This window comes from Pygoscelis adeliae, unplaced genomic scaffold, assembly GCF_000699105.1.
Source record: "Pygoscelis adeliae isolate BGI_AS28 unplaced genomic scaffold, ASM69910v1 Scaffold367, whole genome shotgun sequence".
In the NCBI taxonomy this organism is placed as follows: domain Eukaryota; kingdom Metazoa; phylum Chordata; class Aves; order Sphenisciformes; family Spheniscidae; genus Pygoscelis; species Pygoscelis adeliae.
This window is the reverse complement of record NW_008825149.1, coordinates 559,660-584,657: the sequence shown is the minus strand read 5'-3', so window position 1 is coordinate 584,657 and position 24,998 is coordinate 559,660. Positions and strand designations below refer to the sequence as shown.

The window sequence follows — 24,998 nt, the reverse complement described above, 5'->3', positions numbered from 1 at the left end:
AAAAAGGCTCAAAGATGTTCCTCAGTAAGAATTGAGATTATGATTGATTCATGTAGCTATCACCTTCACAATACTCTTATGCCATAGCACTGCTTAAAAGTGAGACAAGACACTGAGAAAGCTGTTTGTTCCTCGCCTGCATCTGGAAAAACTCTCAGGTTTGTCCTTCAGGTTTGGCTTCAGTTTCCACAGGAGTTGGTCATAGACTCAAGTTTTTCTGGAAACTGCTGGGAAAAAGCACATTTGACATAATCCTGAATAAGCACATTTGGAATAGAACTGAGGTGGACTCTTGCATTTCCTGATGACTCATCTGTCTGCCACTGGCAGAGAGTGTGGGACCCTTGCAGTCCTTAACATGCTCTGCTGAAACAAAGTGTGTCCCTGTGTCCAAATAGACTTAGTAGTAAATGCTAAATGAAGATGGTCAATAGTTATATCTACTGCCAGGATATTTATCCTGATTTTGTGCAGACATGTCTAAGCTTGACAAAAAGTCCTTTTTTGCAATTGAAGATTGGGTGTTGACAGCATACATTCCCAGCTCTCCTCCACAGTGTTCCCTATGATGTTAACTTGCTGGGACAGAGTTGTGCCAACTTCTCATTTCTCCATGATACATCTAGATTAGGCATTTCACCTGAGACAAATAGTTCAGGTGAGACACAGATAGTGTGTTTGCACTATTTGTGCAAAAAATAGTGCAAACACATTTCACACATTTCACCTGAAACAAATAGTTTCACCTGAGACACAGATCACCTGAGACATCTGTGTCACACTGTTTATATTGATAACTAATCTTCAGTCAAACAATGTGCATTAATCTTAAGAGTACCTATTCCCAAGGTCTGGTAACAGAATGATGAGTTAAGAGTATCTACTGCTTGCTCTCCAGCTTGGAAAAGGAACTTCCTCCCTGCCCTAGCCGTTGTAGAAATTGAAATGGTTATGGGGCTTTGAAAATATTAACATCTGCCTCTTAGTCCATGATTTCTGGTACAATCAAGGCTGTCATGTTGTCATCAATCATACTTTCTTAAATTTCCAATAAATCTTGTTCATTTCTTATTATTTTCTGACAACACTGCTAGGTTCTTAAGGAATTTAGGCTGGCATGCTAGTCAGTAGTCCCCTCAAAGAATCTGTGGAAATCTATGTTTTATGATAAGGAAAAATGATTTTGTAATTGACAAAAATTGACAAATTTGACAAAAAACATTGAACAGTCAAGCATAAACAAACACTGAACAATCAGTACGTGGTGCAGTTTACTGTGAGACAAAAGTAAGTATATGCTGGTCACAGAACTAATAAGGTAATAGTGCTGGAATTCACCTATCCTTATTATTATAACATGTATGTCAACCATTCTCATCACAACTAATAAAACAAGCATTAAAGTAGATTGTAACGGCAATCAAATTTATAGGTCTGTCATGTCTATGTTCCTCCCTTTTTTCCTCCTTCATCTTCCAGTCCCCCTTTAATTAGCCATCAAATTATGAAATCTACAGTGCTGTCATTCCTCCTCTCCCTTCACTCTGCCTCTCCCTCCTTTCCTCTTCTCTCCCTTTCCTAGAGTTCTGATGAATTGATAGACCTCAGGCTTTTTGCCTTTTTTGTAGTCCCATATGCTTTCATACTTCAGAAACAGGTTGTTTTTTCAGTACTGTTAAACCAGCAAACAAGAATCAGTAAACAAGAAACAAATACACACGGAAAGATATTCAAAATTCAAGCATTTTCCACCTCAAGTTTTCTACTTTCAAACATTCGTGTGAGTGGGTTAAGGTTTGCATAAAATGTTTGGAACTGGTGTATGGAAAACATCAAATAATTTTTTTTTTTTTCCATTAAAATGTCATTCTTTGAATGAGATTATAAAAGGTAGTAAGAACCTCCACTCTTAAAAACATTGTCATTGTTTCTGTGAAGAGAAATAATACCATATAGTTCTGGGCGACCACAAGTAATGACTTTAACATTTTGCAGGTAACCCTGAGGTTGACAGTTATTTGACTTAACTATTTAGTGAACTGTTCTGAATAACTGTTAAGATGTTTGAAATAGGATCTGTATCTCATACTCCTTTGAGACACCCATGGTTGGAGCTCTTAATTACGATGAACCATTTGCCTAATTCCTGTAGATATTAAAACCTTTTGATCTATGCACTGTGACCTCTACCTTTTCCTCCTGGATTTATTTTGAACATTTAAAAGTTACATTTCATGTTCAGATTTCCATTTTAGTTTGCTTTAGTTGATACTTTATGTGCATTTGCTTTATAGGTGACTTTTATAGCTTTCTTCAATAACAAATGTTAGATGAGTTTCTAGCATATTATATTATATTTTAGCATCTACTATGTTAATTTCTAGCCAAAACCTTCAGTCTCAGTGTCTCTTTTCTCTTTGTTATTTTATTTGATTGTGGTTTTACAATATTTTACTTAAAGCCTCCATTTAATATATTAAAAAACAATGATTAATTAGTTTCAAGATATGCTATTCTGTAATAGTTAGTTTTATAATATATGTCAAATCCTCATCACTTTAATTGTGGCTGCTAGACTGGCAGATAGTTATTTGCAGTTTTTTTCTACCTGAGAGCTTGTTGCATCTTAAAATGTTCCTTGCCTTGAACTAAAACTTGTACGTTATTTATGATATTACAGGAGTCGTTGTCTTCCCCATCACAACTTCTGTGTTCATCAGCACATAGTAAATGTTATCCTCCCAACCATACACAGGAATTTAGAATTGCATATGCCTTAATGCCTTCTGCTGGATGACAGAATGTATCAGAACATTATAGCCCCAAATGGTTGTTTCCTCTTATGGCAGATCTTTTCTCTGTAGATGACTGCAAGCCATATAGCGATTGAAATGCCAACTGGTGACTTCTGCCTCATATATATCAATCATGAGTTAAATATTATGGCTGGCTGAATTGCCCTGTCTGACTGATGTCAAGGGTGGATTCAGCCAAGCAAAAACAAGCCGAAACAGACTGTGGACAGCCTGGAGATAGCAAGGAAAGGAAAAGAATGCAGCCACAGGACCTCCTGCTACATTAAAGGGAGGTACTGGTTCCTGACAATGAATTGCTTACAGTCCCACTGTGTGTTGTCAAAAAAAAAGCTTTTCTTCTTTACGTCTTCTCCAGCCAGACTGTAGTTACCAGTATGCTTTTTATTTACGCATTTACTGACGTTAGCAGGTTGACTACTCACATGCAAGTCTTTCTGGATGTAAAGGTTGTGTGGATGATCTGTAGATTTGCCTAGAAACTTAATCCATTCTAAGCCAAATTCTTGGCTTGGATCCCACTGGAATTTATTGACCTACTGAACCTGGACAGATTGAGTGAGTAAATGAAAAAGAGGCTAGGGAGGCTGGATTTGGCCCAGATCTTGGGCATTCATTCATATTACTGAGTTTAACTTCTTGAGCTCCACATATTAGGAATTAAGTTTCCTCCAAACTGGCTTTTACAAAAAATAACTTACCTGTTATAAAAGGATCCAAATATACAACTCTAGCCAAATGGAGTTCTTGATCTATAAGCTATAGAATGATACTGTGAAGAAGTCATCCATTTCACTAACATAGTATTTCAATTAGAGGGCTTATGTGTGTTATTTCTTATATGATCTGAATATCCTTATGTTCCTACAAGCTTGTAAACTGAAAACAAGAAAACCAAAGAAGAGAATTTAAATCTGTGCTGTTCTTCTCTGAGTTGCCTTACCTGTGGAGAGAACCCTGCTAAAATAGTAAAATAGAGGGTTTTTGTTTTTGGTTTTTTTTAAAGAGGTGTAAAAAAAAGCCATTTCATGAGCCTATTGCATCCTGAAATCATTGTCCTTTAGCCTCAGGCATCACAGTGAGCTTCAGGCATGGGTAGATTTCACCATAACTGCATGCCTTTTCCTATGTTATTGCTGACTTACCATTGCTCCACTCTTTTTACGTGCTTCTTTTTATTTGTTCAATCATTTCACAGTCTAGTTGTTCTTTTTGGTCAGGTGGCCTATAACATATAGTTTACTGTCTGAAACATCTCCAAGCTCAGTACATAATGACTCAACACCATTACCCATTTCTCCCCAGCCTCTTCTTATGGGGGTTAATAAATCCTCTTTCACCAACAAGGCTATAGCAGCTCCTTTGCTTTTCTTATATGTCTTTTTTAAATAAAATATATCCTTCAATATCATGCTCCAGCCAGCTTTCAGTTATGATATAATATTTTCTCCACATTATTATCTGTCCAGGTCTGTTCCTTTTTTCCCAGCTAAACCTTTCATTTGTGTATATAGACAGACACTTTAATACCCCCAAGTTACTGAGCTTATTTTGCTCTATATTAGTGTTCATAAGTATGAATTTCCCTTTTATCTTTCTTCCCATCTATACCCCATATGCATTCCTTTCATCTGTCCAGGTTCAACCCTGGACTGAACTTCTCACAACTCTGGCATTTTAGAAAAAGAGCATTGCCCATGTATGGCAGTAAACTTTTCTTCTTGAGAAGGCCCTTTAACCCTGGAATGATTGCTACAGTGCACAGGAAAAACCCCTATCCCCTTCACAGATACAACTTGTAAGCCAAGTGTGCAGGTTTGTTAGAAAGGGGTGAAATGCATTTTTTGTGTTGTGTGTGATATTAAAAAATGAGAAACAGTCAGATTTTCTTTAATTATAATTGGAGTAAGTTGTGCTAGTTCTGAGCTTCTATTACAGCCAATTCACCAGGTCTAAATGATGAGCAATTTTTTTGGACACATTTTATTGTTTTAAGTTCTTCCAATTTTAATGCTTAAAAATGTTGATGGAAGGAAATTACTTTTACCTGATGAATTCTCTCCAAAATAATTTTTCAGGAATTCTCAGCTGGAGCTATTTTCCAGATTATTTTTCATCATCTAGGCTGAATCTGTGAAATACAACACACTCTGTCATGGAGTCCAAATGTTGTAGATTGTCTAGAAGTTACTATGTCTCGGCTTACTTTTCAAAATACAAGATAACATTAATGTCAATAACTCTGACTCCAGATTAGCAATCAGGGCGAATACATGTTTAGATTCTTGTCAGTGGTGAGAACTCAGCGGTCTTTTCCAGGACTAGCCTGCAAATAATTATCTGTAGAAACTCACATCAGAGTGAGAACCCCTGTTAACAAGGGTTCTCTTTTAATATTTTCACATAAAGCCATAAGTTTTCACTGGTATAATGTTTGAATATATTTTAATACTTATAAGAATCATTTAAAAGAATTAGAAAGAAAACTTTTTTTTTCCCCTGGTTTAACTCAATCTTAGACTGTCAATGAACTGTAGCTCAACCCTTGATTACAATTTTCTCAGTTGCACAGTCTTACTCCTTGGAGTCCTTCAGCTAGTCAGTGTGTTGCCACCTATAACTTGTAAAGCAAGCAGTTGCTTCTGGACATGTGCAATTTCCCCACACCTGACAATTCACAACCTTCCTCACTTTTACTTTTTTAGATGGATAGAATGGTCATTTTATTTAACCCGTGCTCCAGCATGTTCCACTCTTCAGGGAGAAATTAATGGACATACAAAACATCTGTAAGCATACTTTTCATTTCATAGGAAGTATATTTCAGGATGGAGCATCAGAATACGGTGTTGTAGAAATCCTGATAATGTATGTAGTCCATACAGCAGACAAGATAGAAGGTATTGTAAAACTTACAGATCTTTCTGAGAATGAGAGTTAAAGGGTGCAGAGATAGGGTGAAGTCATTAGAGTCTTCTCGTGAACTGCCATTCTCACTGATGAAAAGCATCTCATCAAATATCTTCCTTAAAAAAAATTTTGAGATTGATTAAGAAATCCTTATTTAATGACCAAGCCATTTTCTTTACATCCTTTGAGAGACTTTGCTTAGTTTTGCATCTAGCACCTCTATGGATTTTAGAATGGAATGCAGTAAATGGAATTACTGTTTAGTTGTCATTTTTCCGAGGCACAAACTTTGTAGATTTTATTTTCTGGTATCCATGGTCCGAAGTGGTGCAATTTACTTTCTTCTTTTTAGAAAACATCCTTCTCTCTCTATGTATAAAATCTATGACTAATTCATGTCTTTGAAAAGTAGCTTCTATCTAGTTTTCTGAAGCTAGGATTTGTCTCTGTATATAGTTAGAATATGTGAATTTTTTCATATTCAGTAAGTAATTTCATGACGTTGGAAACACCGCCCCAGTCCTTGCAGACCTGACTGATGTTGTGGATTTTCAGTCTTTCTGTGGAGACTCCAACTCCTGGCTATGAGCCAGTGTATTAATACCTTCTTTCTGTCTGTTCTCACTTTTAGAACAACCTGAGCTGAGAACACTATCACTCTCGCTTCCACTGAGCTATAAAATTTACATGCACACTTTGCAAACAAAGAGGGTTAGTTAAGGAAAAGGAACATAAATCTGACTCTCTTAACCTGAAGACAAAGCAAACAATTGAGTCATAGTCACTCTCCACCTTCCTCCCCAACCACTGTTGTCCATCTGAAGTTGCTGTAATTAGCAGCACTCATTCGGGTTTTCAATTGCAGTGATCAGACTACCAACAGTCTCTTGCTTTGGACTCCGACATTCCACCTCCTTTCATGAACCCCCAGCATTCATGGCTGATGTAAACAATAACATTGTCATTTCAACTGACATGTGATCCGTCATAAGAGCAGATCATCCCCTTTCTGTACCCATTGCTAGTAATTTCTCCTGTCCATCATCAGCTTATGAGGAGCTCAGGATTTTTGTGTGATTTTTGGGGATCAGATACTTTCAGCTATAGCCTAAACCTTTGGAAGCCATTGTGCTAGGGGGTTAGACAGAATCGAGCTCATCTGTTTGTTAGAGAACAAGCTGACATAGAAGAGGACTAAGGTGGGGAGACATTTCAGAATTTCTGTTCCTTTTAGGTACCTCTGATTCAGTACAGTCTTAAAATTCTTAGAAGAAAGCCCAACCATGACAGACACTTGTGAGCTACTGGTTCATCTGTGAGTGGCAAGTGTCCCTGAATCTTCAAATACCAACTCTTCCCTCCTGTAAGGAAAATGTAGTATTTGACTTCCACAGTGTCCTAGGGCATCTGCAAGTTTGTGAACAAAACTTGATCAATGCCTAAAGCATCTGGCAACATCTTTAATCACAATATGATTAAGGAGTAGTTAGGCTAACCTTCTCCTTGTAACTACTGGTGTGAAGTTAAATGGTTCTGCAGATCAGAAGATGATGTCTCCTTTCAGTGTAATTCAATAGTCTAATGCTTACTTTTGCAGTATAGTTAAGCAAACAATCAAAAGGCAATTTAAAATTATTTTCTCCACAAACCAAAATGTTTCATTAATTATTCTTGCACAAACTCACATGAGGAGTGGGCTCCTTAAATAGCGTTAGACAATAATTGTTAGTGCCTTGACATTCAAAGACATTTATTTTCTCTCTTGAAGCTAAGGAATGCACGTGAGATGCAGTGTGTTCTGTTCTCATTATTTTACATGGCATCCATTACAAGCATTAGTAAACACCAGTTGTCAGGCTGAACGTACACCTGGTTTTACCCACTATGGCAATTCTTCACCCTGTTATCATGCTTTACCAATATGCAGGCTGCTGTGAATAAGAAAAAAAAAAATCCCCAGAGATCTGAAAGTCTTGCCAACAGATTAACAACAAAAAATCCTTGCTGGATAAAAAGTGGTTAAAGGTCGGGTTAAAGGCTTGACAAACACACCACTTTTAGATGAACCAATTACAAAAAAAGATGATCATGACAATTTTTAGCAGTAGGAAAAGCTGTATGTGGTTAGGACGGCTTCAAACTTCTTTCTTTCTTCTGAGGCATTGTTTTTTGGTAGGGAGCCAATGCACTGTTCTGTCTGTATACTACCAGCATCTGCCCACACCATCCAAGGTGTATTCTGAGCAGAAATAAAGGAAAAAGAAGGACCTAGTAAATTCCCAAAAAAAGTATTTAGGTATGAAACACATATGAAAGATTTATCATGGGGTTTTTCTCAACACATGCAACCAGTTCTTACATGTCTTAGATTTTAACCTCTTGGCTTACACTCTGATAACTCACACAAGACTGTTTTTAGTAACTGAATCATTGGCTAAAAAAATAATAATAAAAAATCTGCTCATTATAGATAGTACTAAAATGATTTATTATTCATAAAATTTAAGTACAGTTAAATTGTGAGAAAAAAAACCACATATATTGGCTTTGGGCTCATAACAAAAAGAGCTTCTCTTGTTTTATGAGCCTCAGATTACCAAATAACCTTGACAGCTGAATCAGTGTTCCATGACAACAAGCAGGCCATTGATAAATAGCAACAAAACTATTAGATGTTGAATTTATGAGATGAGTAATAGAGAAGCTAAATTATAGGTTTACCATTTGACAAACTACAGCTTGACAAATCTGTGCTAACGTGTGTGTGTGCGCGCGCATGTACATAAGCAAAAGGGAGAAATAGAAACTTTTTAAGACAAAGGTGAATTTGACATGCCATGAATGATACAAAGGCATAAATATATTCTTTTCATAGTAGTTAAAAGCCTAGTGTCCATTATCAAATACTTAACAAATCATGTGTAAGTACTTGAAAAAGCTACCACTTGTGAAGTTGTTTTTTCTGGTTTTATTTTCAATTTTAATTTTAAGCACTGTAAAGTAGAAAAGAAGGGGAATTGCTAGTAAATAGCTAGATCTAAACTGACTCTTGCAAACTAATAGACTCCAGTTAAAACTCAAAACCAGCAGTTTAAAATGTCACCAGCAAAAACAAGAGTATATTCTGCTGGAGTTGAAAAATCTCTTCCCTGCCTATGGAGAGCAATTTACACTTCCTAGGAAAGAAGCAACAACTGCGTTTTGTCATCTTCCTGTAATCAGAGTGGAAGGCATCAGGAATGATTTTACTTAAAGTTGAATCTCATGTATTCACTTATTTTAAAATGATGGGAACTATAGAGGAAATCAGGGAGAGTGGCCGCTTGTGTACAGAAAAAGATACGGTAAGGACAAGCTAATGCATCAGTCTTTCATAGAGGAGAAACTTTCTAACATAAGCAATGTGTTTCCAGGCAGATTTGTGGGCCTCCTGTCCTGACATTGATGCAGCAGCTTTTGATTTACTGCTGTAAACTGTGGTAGTTATAGTCAAGTGGGATTCTCATGCTCTTATTTCCCAGAGCAGATCTGCAGGTGGAAGGTGGCAGCAGTACCCCTGCACTGGTCTTGACTGTGGCCTGCTAACATCTGAGTTGGGCTATCTTTCACAGTTGTGGTGAAAAACCAACATGTTTAATAGCTGTTGTGCCAACCCACGGTGGTGGGCTTATAACATCATGTTACTAGGAAAAGATTGTACTTAGTGAGCAAGAATACAGTAATCAACTTACCATCTTGCCATGTTTTCCCTTAACTCAACTGGAAGATACATAACAGTCAGACAAATTACAGGATTAAAGCTGAAGAGCTAGATGAAGTTCTGTGGCCTGGGTTGCACAGGAGAACATACTAGATTATCCACCTAAAAATCTGTTAATCATGGTTGTGTAAGCTGTATCTTTGTCAAAGGGGAATTAAATACTGGAAATTCATCTTGTTCTAAACACTCTCACAGTAGCTACTGGAAGTAAACTTGAAGCTTGACAAATAAATGAGAAAGAACAGAAGCAAACCTAGTGAAGGTTTTGGTTGATAAAAACAATTGTGTGTGAAGGGTTTTCAAACATTTGTCATTTATTCATTTTTCCTGAAACAACATGAATGGTATGAACCGCCGTTCACAAATATGAATTAAGAAACCCTTGATTGTGTCTGTTGTATGGGCATCATTTCCAAGGACGCTTATACCATTGTGATTCTGACCTTTAATATGATATTCATGTTATCCTCTATCCATAAACAGAGAAATAACACAGAAGCCATAAGATATTCAACCACAGCAGGTGCTTAACGTCCGGTATTCCTGATGCCCATAGCATTTTAGCTTTCAGAAGATCAAGAACATCCACTGTGTTTAAGATGCATATGGTAGAATTTTAACATTCCCCCCTAAAATGCAGATCTTTGTATTTCTATGATGTCCTTCATGTTTGCAATGATGGTTTGCCAAAAAGGTGCTTAGCCAAAAATGGGTATTTTTTTTTTTAACAAAAAGCTCAAGTTAGTCATATGCTTTCATCCAAAACAATCAGAACCTGAGCCAATTTAGTGCACATAAGATACCTTGGAAGGATTAATTTATGCTGTTGAGCTTGTAATATGTGTAACCAATAGGAGTTCTCTGCATACATGGATTTTTTGCAAATCTTGCAGATAAGTCAGTGAGCCAAATGCAAAATCCAACACCTAAGGGCATTGTGTGGATTTGTAATTCACCCTGGAGGTGCCTAAGGTTGAGAAACCGTTGAGTGGATTACACAGATTCATATATGTAGTTTTTTCATCTCTGACAGATATAATGTGAACACTATTATTCATACTACATAAATTTCTTAGAATACTGTGTGTGAGAGAACAATGAAATCATGCCAAATGACTTACACAAAAAGTTATTAAAAAAAGAGGGTCGAAGATTCAGGCCTCCTTAGTGAGGTGTCATATGAAGTAACATCTATATGCTATACAGATCAGCTGCAGGGCAGCAAAAGCTTTGCTAAATATCTGTAGAAGCAAATTAATATGCAGATTAATATGTGGATCTTATAGGAGCTGAAAGAAGTATATCAAATCTGCTAAAAATCTTCCTGTTTAAAATACTGCCCTCTCATCTCATGTCGGTCATCTGAAATTAGGCATCTAGACTGGGCAAGGCCTTTCCCACGGGATGGCTCACCCTGTTTATCAGATAGATCTAGTTTTAAGTGGGATGAATTGCCCTCTGGAGGAGCCTTTTTCCAGACTGTATAGTGACCTGAGAAGAGCTTAAACTAGGCATTTATGGCTGGAGTTAATGAAATGAAACCAATGCTTGGGACTGGAATTGAAAGAGGGACCCATATTGCAAAGTTTTCTGAAGGTGCAGTGTGTTTCACGCAGGTTTTATGCTGCTGAACTCAAAGTGTGTGATTGGATATCCATACTGATGTAAAGGTAATGGAGCCAAAGGCTCAGGATGTTGTAGCATAACTGGTGGTATATTTTTCCCCTTAGCTGTTTCTCTGGATTATCAACCCAGACTACAATTTTGTTCATCCTTTCCTGAGTGTATTTATTTCACTGCAGAGCAGGGCTTAGATTAGCATATGATTACTTAGGATTAAGGATGTTGGGTTATGGTTTTTTTGGTTTTGTCTTCCTCCTCATTCCCCTTCCCCTAAACAGATTTTGGCAGCAGTGAAAAGAAATGGGACTTGCCTGTGTCCTGAACTTTGAGTACATGAGCTAAAATTAAATATCTGCTAAACACAACTTGCTGAAACTGCAAGTGAATTAATATTTTGTCAGTCCTCGTTTTTATACTCAGAATTAAACTAGAGGATGGTGCTATTTTTTAAACAATTTTCACCCCACTTCTCCCACTTTTTTCTCTATCATTGCTGATTGGTCATTGCAGTGCCTACAAATGCTCCATGGCTAAGAAGAGAAAAGCCGAAGAACAGACATCAGGCGTTCCAGTCAACAAAAGGAAGTCCCTGTTAATGAAACCCCGCCACTACAGCCCCAGCTTGGAATGCAAAGAAGAAAATGAAGACAGGACGGATTTACAGGAAGAGACCAGTGTCCTCGAAAACAGCTCAACTCCAGGTAGTCATGCAGTCATGCTTGAACCTGAATTCCACAGCAAGGAAGATATGAAACAGTATTTTCAAAAAGGATGCAGAAAGTGTTTGACTTCTAACAGAGTCAGAACAGTGCATTTCTGTCTAGGTTTAACCATCATACTTCCAATTATTTTTTACAATAACTCCTCCTGGGGTCTAGTAAATGCTTTGTAGGTCACACAGAGAGACAACTACTGCAGCAGGTCAGATATGGAGCAGCATCTGCTTCTCCACTAGCTCTGTCAGAGAACAAGGTTAAGCCCACCACTAAGAAAAACACATTTATGAAGAGCAGATTTTCACTGGAATATACAGAGCTCTTAGAAAAAAAAAAAAATGCTTAGCAAAACATTGTTGACTTTAACATTTAGCAAAGCAATTTCATGCATGTGACTGCTACGTGTGTTCTGTTTAACACGATTATTAGACTCAGCACTTTTATAATTGCTATTCCAACTCTGCTAAGCCAAACATGTCCAACAATTTATAGAAACTTCTATAACGTGTATGTTGGAAAATATGGAAGAGGATAGGGAGACAGAAAGATATAGCTTCAGTATGCCTTTATTGCTCTTTCTTTCTAATATACATTTATATATATTCAAGATGAACAAAAAATATTAAACTAAATTGGCTGTCACGTATTTGTTTAAGAAGTCCTACACAAATCATTAATCAGGCAAGTGAGAAGGTATCAGTGGAATACATTCTGCATTTGTTTTAAAGGGAGGAGTCATCAGTAGATAGCAAATGTCAAGATAAAAGCAGCGTGATCTGGCACTGGGAAATTAGTAATCATAGATAATATGGAAACAGAATGAACTTATATTCCACTCAGTTGCTGGTTGCTACGGGTGTTTAAAGATAATTTATTTTCCACTCAGTTTCTTCTTATCAAATATTTTGGAATGACAGGGTACTAGGTAATTCCATCTAGGCGCTCTTTCCCACAAAATGTTGGACCAGACGGTCTTTCGAGGTCCCTTCCAACCTGGGCTGTTCTATGATTCTATGATGAACTAAGATTAGGAATGTATATCTTTATCCACTCTAAATAGAATTTCCTTAAAAACAAAACAAAACCCCCAAATTTTATACACATGAATACTATAAAACACATAGAAGAAGGCGGCTGTATTTCAAATTAAAGAGTCAAATCCTGGTTCTACCAAGATCAGTGGAGGTCTTTGTGTCATTTCTGTATGGCAAAGATGTCAGCCAGTTGTGACTTGTAAGTCTTCTAGGAGGAATCTCTTCCAGGGTTCTGCATCCCATCGGTGTGAAAGCCTAGAAGGGAGCTCCCTCTTCAAACAGAACATTAATTAACAATGTGATACCCAATGTCTCTGTATTTTGGGTGACATTACTAAGCTAAATTCATCAAGAACAAAGCTCCATGGTTCTCAGTGCCTGTCCAGCCTGCAAAGAGTATTTCTATCTCCTAAACCGAGAAGAGTTCCTGTATGGTTTGTTTTTTTGGTTTGGTTTTTTTGTTGTTGTTGTTGTTGTTTTTTAGATATATGGATTTTAGCTAATTTTTCTTGTATTGATTCAGCCTGGCTCCTGGCCATCCAGAGCTGCCGTCAGTAATGTGTTTTTCTTTCCCTTGTGTCTGTCCTCTGCACAGCTTGAAGAACTTGCTGAAGGGAAAGTACTATGATGGGTGTAAAGGTAGAACTTGTGCCATATATAGGTGAACCTAAAGCTATTTAACTGGTTCTTTTTTTTTAAAAAGGAGCAAGTGTTGGGCCAGGTGCATTGATATAAATGTAGGGGAATCCTATTTGCACCCAGCCCTTCAGCCAAAAGAAAAAAAACCCTTGATTTCAAAAAAGATTTATTTGATGCCAGTGAGATTTCTCCCAACCTGCTTGTGTCAGTGATAAGACAACCTATCCCTTTTGCATTAATTTTGCCAGCTACAAACAAATTTCAGCTAAAGCATACAGCTGGTCTGGGTATGTAGGTTTATTTGTAATTTCTTAGTGTGATATTGCTCATTTTATTATGAACTCATGATTCTTGTCCGTTGATCAGTTAATGCTTCAGTTCATGGATTGATGCAACTGTAAACTAAGCTGAGTTTTGATTATTTTAAAAGTACATTTACAGCCTGTAGAAGTGAAAAGCAAAGCTGCGACAGCTGAACCATTAACACTGGTTCAACAACAATTTTTTGATATTGCATTTAAAAATTCCTGATTATTTAAGGAGCAAAATCTGTTATCATGCATTTATATTATTTTTCATCTTTCACACCGAAAAATAACTGCAAAGACCTGTTACTATTACCAAGTTTTGTTTGTTTTGTTTTGTTTTAAAGGGTGGGAGATTTCTTTTAAAACTAGAGCTTCTTACTTTTTTAAATGACCCACTGATGGGATTCTGTTATTTTCCAAATGGCAGAAGAGCAAATAATAAAACCCCATTTGACTGAAGTTGGTTATAGAGCCAAATCATCATTCTTACTTGCTGAGATGTGAAAAGACAGCAGACTTCTTTATTCAGAATACTGCAATGTGTGTGGTACTAGACCAGCTGCTAAAAAGTTACACTAAGGTTTACAGACATTTTTTTTAAACACAACTTTACACACACAGTGCACAAGGCCACCTCTCCCTGCATGAGTCCAATTTTCTGAAGAAGAATAAGAATTAATCAATATTTTCTTTTAACATATAACAAACAGTTGAACCAAACAATTATGTAAACTGGAAATGACCCAAAATGCTAACAGTTTGGCAGCAGTAAAGTGAAATGCATTGTGGTGCACATGTGCATTTTTGTCCCCCTTTTCCCCTCCACAATAATCTGCACTTAATAGGAATATTTTAAACTATGTAGCTAAGCAACAGAGGTAATTGTTGCTTTCTAGAGCTTTTGTTAGGCACTCTAACACAGCCCAAATATGCATAATTAGGTATAATGTCTATAAATCATTATTGTACACATGTGGGTAGTTAAGTGGATTGAGAGAATAGTTCAATGAATTGGACATATTCACTGAAAATGCTTTTTATTTGTTTTCTGTAGTTCATAATACTTTAAAATTATCATAACCCTTTACACTTTCTCTTAATAGCTCACTGTGTTATTGAGAGAAACTTCATTTGCATTTTAGACTATGCCTAATTTATTATTTAAACCTGGAGTTCTTCTAATTCAGGAGAGGACAGACACATCTTATGAAATAGTCTGTGCTTGTTTATTCATCCTCCTTTCTAGGAAGTAAAATGTTAAATTTTTCAGTTTATGTTGAATAGATCCCAACAAAAGAATGTACCCTATAATCAGTATTATTGAAGGGGCTAGTGTTGTGACTAAATTCTTCCCTTCATCCAAAAATGCTTTTAGTTACTATGGCAATATTTACTTGATCCTGGCAAACCAGTGTTGATTTTAGAGAGATAATTACCAGAAAGGAAGATGATGGAGATGTATTTTTGAGTGTCCTTGTCAGAGGAAATGTTTATAAAAACTTAAATGAGATACAAAAGGCATATTGTCTTCTACACCGACAATCTCTCCTACATGCAGCCTCTATTACCTGCTGGCTGCTGCTTTTCTTCTGAAGAAAGATGTTTATAAAGACAGGATGCACTTCAGTGGTGTCTTTAACAAGTCCTTTATGAGTCTGTACATAACAACCATTTCTGTTTGCCTGTGCATGACCTGATTTATCACTTAATGTGGCAATTGCAATGGTGACCAGGAGCTTGCCCTTTGTGAAGTACTGAGGTTTTTTCCATCAAGGTCTTTCATGGGATCTGGGGTGACTGGGAAAGAAATTAGGGTCTATTTTGAGAAAATATTTGGGAATCTTAGATGAAATAAAAGTGAAAATAGATCAGAGGAATTTTAAAATGTGTGTGTGTGCTTGTATATACACACACACACATTTTATATAGATTGTGTGTGTATATATAGCATCTATCTATATATGGCACATTATATTTATATAAATGTGTATGAATATGCATGTGTTCTAAGATAATATATGTCTTCACCATCAGTGAAAAATGGCAACGTATTTATTTCTCATATAGCTTTGGAGCTATAATATAAAGTAGATATAATCCTAGAAGGGCTTTTCCTGATGCTACAAACAGTCATTTCAAACACAGTCTTGGTGTGAATTCAATCATTTCAGAGTACCTTTGAGCAAAGAAATGGCAATTGGTAAGTAAATATCTTTGTATCACTTCTACAAGGTACAAAAAGCAGTTATTCTTACATATTTTTCTCTTGCTTTTTTCTCATGCAGAGGAAAGTACTCCAAAATCATCTGAGGAAACCCCTCATTCGGGTGGGCAGGAAAATTCCAGTCAAAGAAAAGATAACTACTCCAGCTATCAAGATGCTGTGGCCAAATCTTTGATGAACATGGGAAAACTAGCAAAAGATGCACCCAGTCAAACAGTGGCAGAAAATCTAAATGATAGCGGCATTCAGTCCTTAAAAACAGAAAGTGATGACACTGATGAATGTTACATGATTAACTCAGCTGAAGGAAAGGAAAAGACTGTTATTTCTGACCCAAAATACTGTTCATCTGAGGAAAATGAAAGTAACTCTGAAATTATGGACAACGAGTGGGACAGCTCCTCAAATTTCTCAGAAGAAACTAGTATAAAGCCCCATGTAACTCAGAAGTATATTGTAGAGTGTAATCAACCTAGCATCCTGGAAGTCCCAGAAATTAAGAAGGAAGAGGTAGACTTTGGCCCTTGTGAAACACTTTGTGACTCAGAAACAGAACTAAGAGCACCCCAGGAGTCTCACCCAGATCCTTTCGAGAAGAGAATTCAGAATCCCTTCCCTGAAAGTGAAGAAGACGACAATGAGTGCCTGTCAGAAACCACAGAAGTGTCTGTTGAGCTGGACAAAACAAAAGGGAACTTGAGTTTGCTAGAACAAGCAATCGCTCTGCAGGCAGAGCAAGGGCATGTGTTTCACAGCACCTACAAGGAACTGGATAGGTTTCTTCTGGAGCATCTAGCAGGGGAAAGGAGACAAACCAAAGTTATTGACATTGGTGGGAGACAGCTATTTAGCAACAAACGTAAGGAAGTATCTTTGGCTGTTCTTACTGGCTTAAACATTTATCCTGTGACTGATAGAGGATTCTGAGCTGGGGTTTATAGCAACAGTAAAGAATCTGGAATTTAGCTGGTAATTTTGTTAATTATGTACCTTCACACTAGTGCCTTATATCTAACCAGGTTAAACACTAGGTACTTGGCTTCCTGCCAAACCGCTATGTGAAATGATCAGTAATGGCTACTAAAAGGGCTGTGTGGCTGGCACTGACACTCCTTCTCCTCCTTTTCCTCCTCCTCCTCCTCCTCCTCCTCCTCCATAGGGTGCTAATACATACCTCCTAAATTTCAGCAGCCAAAAGAGAAGGCATTAAAATGGTGCTTAAGGAAAGGTTAGGTTGAAGAATTGGCCTCTTCCAAACATACCACCTAATTCCTAAGCCATGTGTTTTCTGAGTTCAGCCTACTTCACATATCAACATTGCATTTTGCTACAGCCAGCACTTCTGAGCCAGGAAAGCACAAGCCATGCTCTTCTGCCTCATTCACCATCAGCAGAATTACCAGTAAGTTCCAAAATCTTTATTGTTTCTGATGGTTTGTGGCATCCTACAAAGTTGTAGGAACATTGCTCCATTTTCGGTACTTAATCAGGCTTCCAGAAGTGGAGATTTAAAAGATTTGGGTTTGATTTGTAAACTGGGCAGTCTCGTATGAAACTCCTCCATTGAGGATAATTACAGAACATCAAGAGGTGTCATTTTATAAGCACACTCCCTGCTGTAGTAAGTAACAATACATTCATCTGCCCTTTGACTTTTCCTTTTGGGATTCCAAATATACTGAGGTCACCACAGCATTGCTGCAATTTCTTCTTTTGATAAACGATTTACTTTGGTGTTTCTAGTGGTACTTCAGAGTAGTCCCTGTGGACATTGTAAATATTATAGTAGTTTAGATATCTAAAGCATTTAGTGTATAAGATAACTGGCAAGGTTTTTTTAGGAGTTGCAACTATAAAATATTTCCTGTAGTACTTGGGAAGAATATGCATGCATCTCATTTTTCTGTCTCAAGCAGTTTTTTCATCAGCATGTCTTAAGCTGTGCATGCACAGCATTAGTCTACCTCCTTGCTAAAATACATGAACCTTTATTTGCTCAGATGACTATGATATATGCAGGAATTTTACAGATATTTTTTTTCCAGCTGTGTTCATCAGTTTCACATTGGTGTCAATGTGACGTTCTCACAGCTCACACAGGAAGAAGGAGTGATGGTAAGCATGGCAGAATCTGGCCCTTCCTCATTTGCCTCATATTATTATTAGCTGTAGTTTGCAGGTGAGTTCAGAGGTAACACTCATGGAGGAAAAAACTAGGCTTTGTTCAGGTTGTATAAACACCATATGATTTTAGTCAATGTAGTATCAGGCACATAGTTTTTGCACTTTACATAATTAACTGGGGTTTATTTCTAAAAAATCCACCATCAAATCCATCCGCTCTTAATTTTCTTTCTTGGATGCTGCATCAGAAAAACATGGCTTAAATTTATATTTTTCCGTCTTTTTAATGATAAACCTTTCCAATTAGTGGGGGGAAAAATCATATTTCAGGGTCCCTCTTTATTTTCTGTCCACTATTGCAACACTTTGCATTTGCAGTGATTCTAAAAAGCATGTGGTCTCCTGTTGATGCTCAGTCTATTTTCTTTCCTCCCTATTTCTTTTTTCTTTTTTTTTAACCTAAAGTCTTGCCAGGAAGTTTAACCCTCAGCTGTCTCTGGAGATCCTGTCCCTAAGCACATCCTACCTCGCGGTCCAACAAAACGAGCTTGAAGGAGGCTGCTCCCCGTGCTGGCTGCAGCTGTTTTCTCCCCCAGTGCCGAATGCTGTTGGCAGCCAATCACAGATGGAGCTAAAACCATCCTCAGCAATTTATGCGGCCACTTCCTCCAGATTTCTCACAAGAGAATTTCTGGACCAGAATTCATTCCTTTCTCGCCCAGACTTTTGATCCTGCATTGGAAATCAAATAAAGGCTTTCTGACCAGTGCTTCTTGCACAATTCTAGGTGCTTGAAACAAAAATTGGGAATGCACTGCGGCCATTACAGAGTGGTAGCTGTGGGGCTGGGCTGAGACCTCGCCTTTGAAAGGGTATTGGCTGCTCCATGTTTTCACTGTCGTTGTGGGCTGCTCCACAAAGCGGCATTGCCATGTGTACCAGAGGGAGCTGCTTGCCTTGCCTCTCAAATGTAAAGTGGCATGTATTCAGTTTCGTAACAAAGAACCTACAGCCTAGAGATCTGCGATATTTAAGGAATGGCTTCTGGTTGAAATGCTTTTTGTTTGTTTGTTTGTTTGTTTCACACCTCAGCTTTTATTTGGTCGTCCCAGCTTCCTGCAGTCTGACATTAACAGAGTAAAAGATTGTTTCTGCTTTTTTATTTATTCCTTTATAGATCTTGCTGTTGGCTGATGCTGCCAGTTTTCTGGCTTATTGGATTGTGGCTTCTGTCCTGTTTGAGGCTCTGAATGGAATAAATGACACTGCAATAGTAAAGCTATATAGTTTAGCACATAAATGGCATATTGGGAGGGGGGAGCCATTGTTTAAAGGACACTGTGAAAACCTAAAATGATGCTTAAATCACATACGTCTCTGTTAAAACTTTGTGTAGGAATTACATCTGAAGTAGAAAATAGAGAGTATCACACTGCTAGGATCACTCAGCTGAGTGCAGACAGGGGCTAAAACCAAACAAAATCCTTATCTGGTTTCTCTGCAGATTCACCCAGGCCTGAAAAGAGAGAAACCAAATGTCCCATCCCAGGATGTGATGGCACAGGGCACGTGACTGGGCTGTACCCGCACCACCGCAGTCTCTCAGGATGTCCACATAAAGTTAGAGTGCCACTAGAAAGTGAGTATCATCACCCTGCAGTCCAGAATAACAACTGGATCTGGCCCGGTATTGTGGGTAGTGTGTGCTCATGCTGGAAAAGAAACCCACTTTTCTGGTGAGATTGCAGAATGAGGCTGAGAGGAGCCATCACACGTTCTTTGCTCTCCAGCTCTTAGTCACAGTCCTTCTTCCCGCATTTGTGAAGCTCAAGTACTCCTTAGCAGTAGCCTTACAAACAGCAGTAGGCTCCTCAGGTGGCCTGGGAAGAATAAGATCAGAGCCAAACTATCCTCACTCTGCCAGCAGACCTTCATGCTGTAGTCTTATCAATCTTCAAGATCTTACTTGCCCATGCCTTTGCTAAGGCATGCAGCACAGAAATCACTTGCTTGTTTTAGAGCTGCGACCTGATTTGCAGTAATCACACACCGAGGCTGCTGGTTTTCATTGCCAATAACTGAGAGGCCTGGGCATGCTTATTCAGAGATGTTTCCAATGTACCCCTTACCACTGAGCTCAAAAAGGTCACTTCCATCAGTACCTCCCAGCACTGGTCCACGGCACATCCTTCTCGTATGACTGTATTGTGCTAACTCTTTTATGCCCAGTCTAGCCTGAATTTCCCTGCTTATTTCTAACTGTGCTGATCTGATTACATTGGTTTGTGTGTGTGTGTAATCCTGCAATGTGGTGCAATGAAATGCTGCATAATAAGCCAAAACCTAATGTGAAACTATTTGCTTAAACAACCTAGTTAGTCAGATTGTTTTTTTGTGGTGGCATGCATAACAACAAATGAAAAGGATACTTGCACTTTACCAATGTCCTGTTCCTAAGTGTAGCTCTCCCTTTTTTTAAATCTGGTACTAAACTGTATTTATGGAAACATCTGCTGAGTTAAGCAGGCTGCTGTATTTGGAAGGCCTTAGCAAAATTAACTCTCTAAAAAGTTAAAATTAACAAGTCCTTGTTAATTATGACACTTCCAATCAGATGTGTTCTGTCTTGTTGGGAAAAAAAAAAAAAAAAAAAAAAAAATAATTTGGTTCCTGACAGAACAAACCAGTTGACTGAACAATCAGCTTTTTTGAAGCGCTGTGCACCCAAAGGGGTAATGCAGTACTTGAAGTCATGAGGGAAGACATACAAAGACATATTCTGTTTTACACAGACATACATCTCAGTCTTAATAAAAACGATCCACATCAAAGGGCATAAGAAATGTACATGTACTGTGTTAGTGGTGTATGAACCAGAGGGCAAAGGGCTTAATGATGTAACACCCTTGCCAACTTCTGCCTTTGTTCTTCTGAAGTCCATAGAAACAATGATGTGCGTGTGGGAAGCCACACTACAGCAATGTAGGGATAAACTGGTATGTGCTGGAGGCACCAGCCTTGCTGTGTTGTAGGTCCTTTGCTTCTCCTTTTCTTTTGTAGTCAAAATGTGACAGAATTGGGAACCTGAGTCTGAAGAAGAAATGTTCATATTTTTACATATATGTATTTTTAATTGATGTAAGTTATTATCACCTTTTTTTTTCTTATTCCTGTTTAGTTCTTGCCATGCATGAAAATGTTTTAAAGTGCCCCACCCCAGGATGCACTGGAAGAGGACATGTCAACAGCAATCGCAACACACACAGAAGGTAGTTCAGAAAAGTTCCTGACCACTTAAAATCTAACATGTACTCAGGAGTAAATTGATGGGCAAGTCTTGGAATTAGATGTTATGTACTACACTGCAGAATGCTTATGAACTACAAGAGTAACCTGTATTATTTATAGCCAAATAATTGTGTTTAATTTCATTACATCAAAAATGGCTACAGCACTGAGGGTGGCAAATTCCACTAGTATTTTTCAGAGATGAGATTTCAAACTACAGTTTCATTACAGTTTTCACAGTGAAACACCATCATGTGAAAGGGGTAGGAATGAACAAATACATTATTATTGCTACAACTGGAAAACACAGTGGAAACCAAAGACTTTTCATTTTGCACCACATACATGGTAGTCCTTGGCAAGAACGTCCCATCAAGGCACATTCCCTTCCAGCAAAACAAGAAATTTTAAGTGGAATGCTTTAGAATCCCTGTAAAAACTAACTCCATTTATTACCCTCAGGAATGTCCTCTTCCCACTTGGAACGCTCTTGTCTGTTTAACTTGCTGCCTGCAGGGAGAAAGTAAAATTGAGAAAAGCCTTCCAGACAGGCAGCTGGGGAATCACAGCTGGGCTGCAGGTGAGGCATAGAGCCGATGCGCTCTGCCTCTAGCAAGCCACTGCTGTCGGCACGGGTCTTGTCAGTACTGCTTTCTGCTGGAAGCCAGCAAGCCGAAATAGTCCACTATAGTGCTTCTAGAATATGTAATGTCAATCTTACAATCAAACTTGGGGTGGAAAATTTTCACAACCAACTTTCTTTGTTTAACTGATTTTTTATGGGATTTTCTTTTTGTTGGTGATTGATTGGTTGTTTGGTTATTGTATGAGGGCACCAAAATAAAGGATTATCATACTGCGTTACTATCTATAGTCTTCACCAGAGAGATCACAAGCTCATCTACAAGAATATATAAGGAACCAGTAAATATTTTTTAATTATGTTTCCTGTTTTAAATCCCCAGTCATTTTTGCAGCACATCAGCTCTATCATAAGCGACCTATGAATAGGATAAGAAAACATGTTCTAATATAATAAAGCAAATAATAGGAAAAAAAAAGAAAGCACAACTTGAAACGACAAAATTTGTTCTTTGGTAACAGTTGTTCACATACCCCTGTTTTTTCCCCAAATTCACTTTCCTTTTAATCAGTAGGAGGCTTATATGCATGGTTTAGCTGATAAAGTAAATGACATTTGTCAAAAAATTTACTAGTGACTTGCCAGCCACAAAACATCAAAGCAGAACTGTGGAAAACTCCTACATGATTCAGTTTCCAGATATATCTCCTCAAATAGACAGATTTCACAGTTTTGCAATAAGGGTTGAAAAACAGATGGATCTGGGCTATAATAGCAGTAGCTCCCATAGATGCACAGGGCACCAGAGAAGTTTGAAGTCATTGGGTTCCACAGCACACAGTTCCTTTACTTAAGATTTCATTTTAACGTTGTTTTTTTTGTTTGTTTGGTTTTTTTTCCCCCCTTGTTTCTTTTCTTCACCTTGCTTTTAAACAGCCTTTCTGGTTGTCCAATTGCTGCAGCTGAAAAGTTGGCAATGTCCCAGGAAAAGAACCAGCTCGAGTCTCCAAAAGCTGGGCAGTGCCATGATCAGGCTCACAGGTAGGAACCCTCACAAACTAGTCTCTCCAAAGTATTTCTGCACAAACTCTGTTGATCAGTCCTCAACTCTTTCCTCCATTTCAGATTTTAGATACAGGGGTAACTTGGTTTTCCAAGATGAACCTCTGCAAAGCTAAATAACTTGACTGTATCTCAAAATTAACAAGCCTCTTTCTGCTGGTTTTTGTGCATGTGGCTGGCATTAAAGACAACAGACATATCTTTTGAAAAGCAATCAGATATATTCTACTAAATCTTACTTCAACACAAATAGCTTAATCAATGGTTCTCAAATGTCTTTCTCCTGTAAATCAAATCTCCCATCTTGCTGAAATGTTTTAAACAAATTTCAAGAACTGTTCCTTTGTTACAATATTTTGGCCTCTGAAACTTGATTAAAGCTCTCTTTGACCTTATTGCACTTTTAGCAACTCAGTCCTCATTTATTTTGTGATTCTTTTCAGAGGAATCTTCCAGTGATCCAGTAAGTAGCATGTTATCTGAAAGCGTTGAGAACTCTGCTTATTCTGTTTCTCCACCATTGAATAATTCATATTTTGAGTTTCTTTATTTTAAGTTTATTGGTTTAATTAGTTTAATTTATTTTTTATACAATGGCATCAAAAAGGGGAAACATTTTTTATTGCAATTGTATTTTGTTTGAGAGTTATATGGACCCTACAGACATGCATAATTTGCACATCATTGGCACCAGGACCATTACAACCTATTATATTCAGGTCTATTTGGGGACACTTTAATTTGTGGATTATTGACATGATCAGCTCTAATGGTTCCTTCAGAGCCATTACAGAATATTATGTCCATGTGTCTGCCAACTGCACGTGCCTTAACTCTACATATGAAAAGTCCTTAGGAAATTACTAAAGACAAGTAGTTACTGAACAGTAACTAAATGGAATAACACACCATAAATCATCCGTTCCTCCCAAATAACAGAAGCAATTATTTTGGATCATCTTATATTATATTTATACCAAACTCATTCACAATAAAGTGAGAACAATAGTGATCCATAAAACTACAAGTCTTTTGATTAGCAAAAATCCAGAAAATTTTTAGAAATAAAGGAAGCACTATGCTACAGTGGTAATCAAGAAGTAAGTCAGTATCTTTCTTGTAAGTAGCCCACACTGTTACTAGAGAATACTAGATCTTTTTATGTGCTCAGCTTTGAACTTGTATGAAATGAAAGTACTCTTCGACTACTAGGTCAGCCACCTTATTTATGTCATTTATTTCTTGTTTACACCTACCAGTAAGTTTTACATGTGATAACAGCACACTTTCTGAGACTGAGATGCAACTGTACCTTATTTTTCAAGAAAAGGTTATTTAAAGATATTCTTATCTTTCTCATTCATTCTTTTCCTTCTCTCTGCAGGACAAATTTAGTGAAGCAGCCTGAGGTATCTCAGTACAGTTACAGAACTTCACAGCCAGTCACCTCCTCCAGAGCCACCCTGGTGAAAGAACAGGAGAAGTTTGGGAAAGTACCATTTGATTATGCCAGCTTTGATGCACAAGTCTTTGGCAAACGCACAACAGCACCCGTGGCACAAGGACGAAAAACACCCCAGTTCCTTGAATGTAAGCCTGAAATTCCATTATCTCTTGGAAAATGTGCAAATGTCAATGACTTTTTTTTTTTTTCTTTTTGCTTGTTCTGCTTTCAAACTTCTAGAATTCAAAAAATCTCCGTAGGAAGCCTCTTTAACCACTTGTGGCCAAAATGCTAAATATAATCACTACTTTGCTAAATATAGAATATTAGAACGCTAAATATCATCACTATAGGGTTTACTTTTTTGATGTTCCTTTTAAAAGCAATTACCAGGGGAAAAGAGGAATAAAAAGGAATGGTTTATGTCTTATCCATTACCTTCTTCCTTGTCTAAATTGTGATATCTTTAT

At 37.6% G+C, this 24,998-nt stretch overlaps 1 protein-coding gene across 1 annotated transcript in view; it reads left to right on the top strand.

The window, feature by feature from the left end:
• Positions 1-24,998, top strand: part of ST18 (suppression of tumorigenicity 18, zinc finger) — a 173,988-nt gene that overhangs the window by 107,307 nt on the left and 41,683 nt on the right. Inside the window, exons 6-11 of the mRNA XM_009328314.1 lie at positions 11,617-11,807; positions 16,089-16,886; positions 19,656-19,790; positions 21,330-21,420; positions 22,959-23,063; positions 24,469-24,674. Of these exons, the coding sequence (XP_009326589.1) occupies positions 11,617-11,807; positions 16,089-16,886; positions 19,656-19,790; positions 21,330-21,420; positions 22,959-23,063; positions 24,469-24,674 (1,526 nt within the window). The remainder of the gene's footprint in view (positions 1-11,616; positions 11,808-16,088; positions 16,887-19,655; positions 19,791-21,329; positions 21,421-22,958; positions 23,064-24,468; positions 24,675-24,998) is intronic.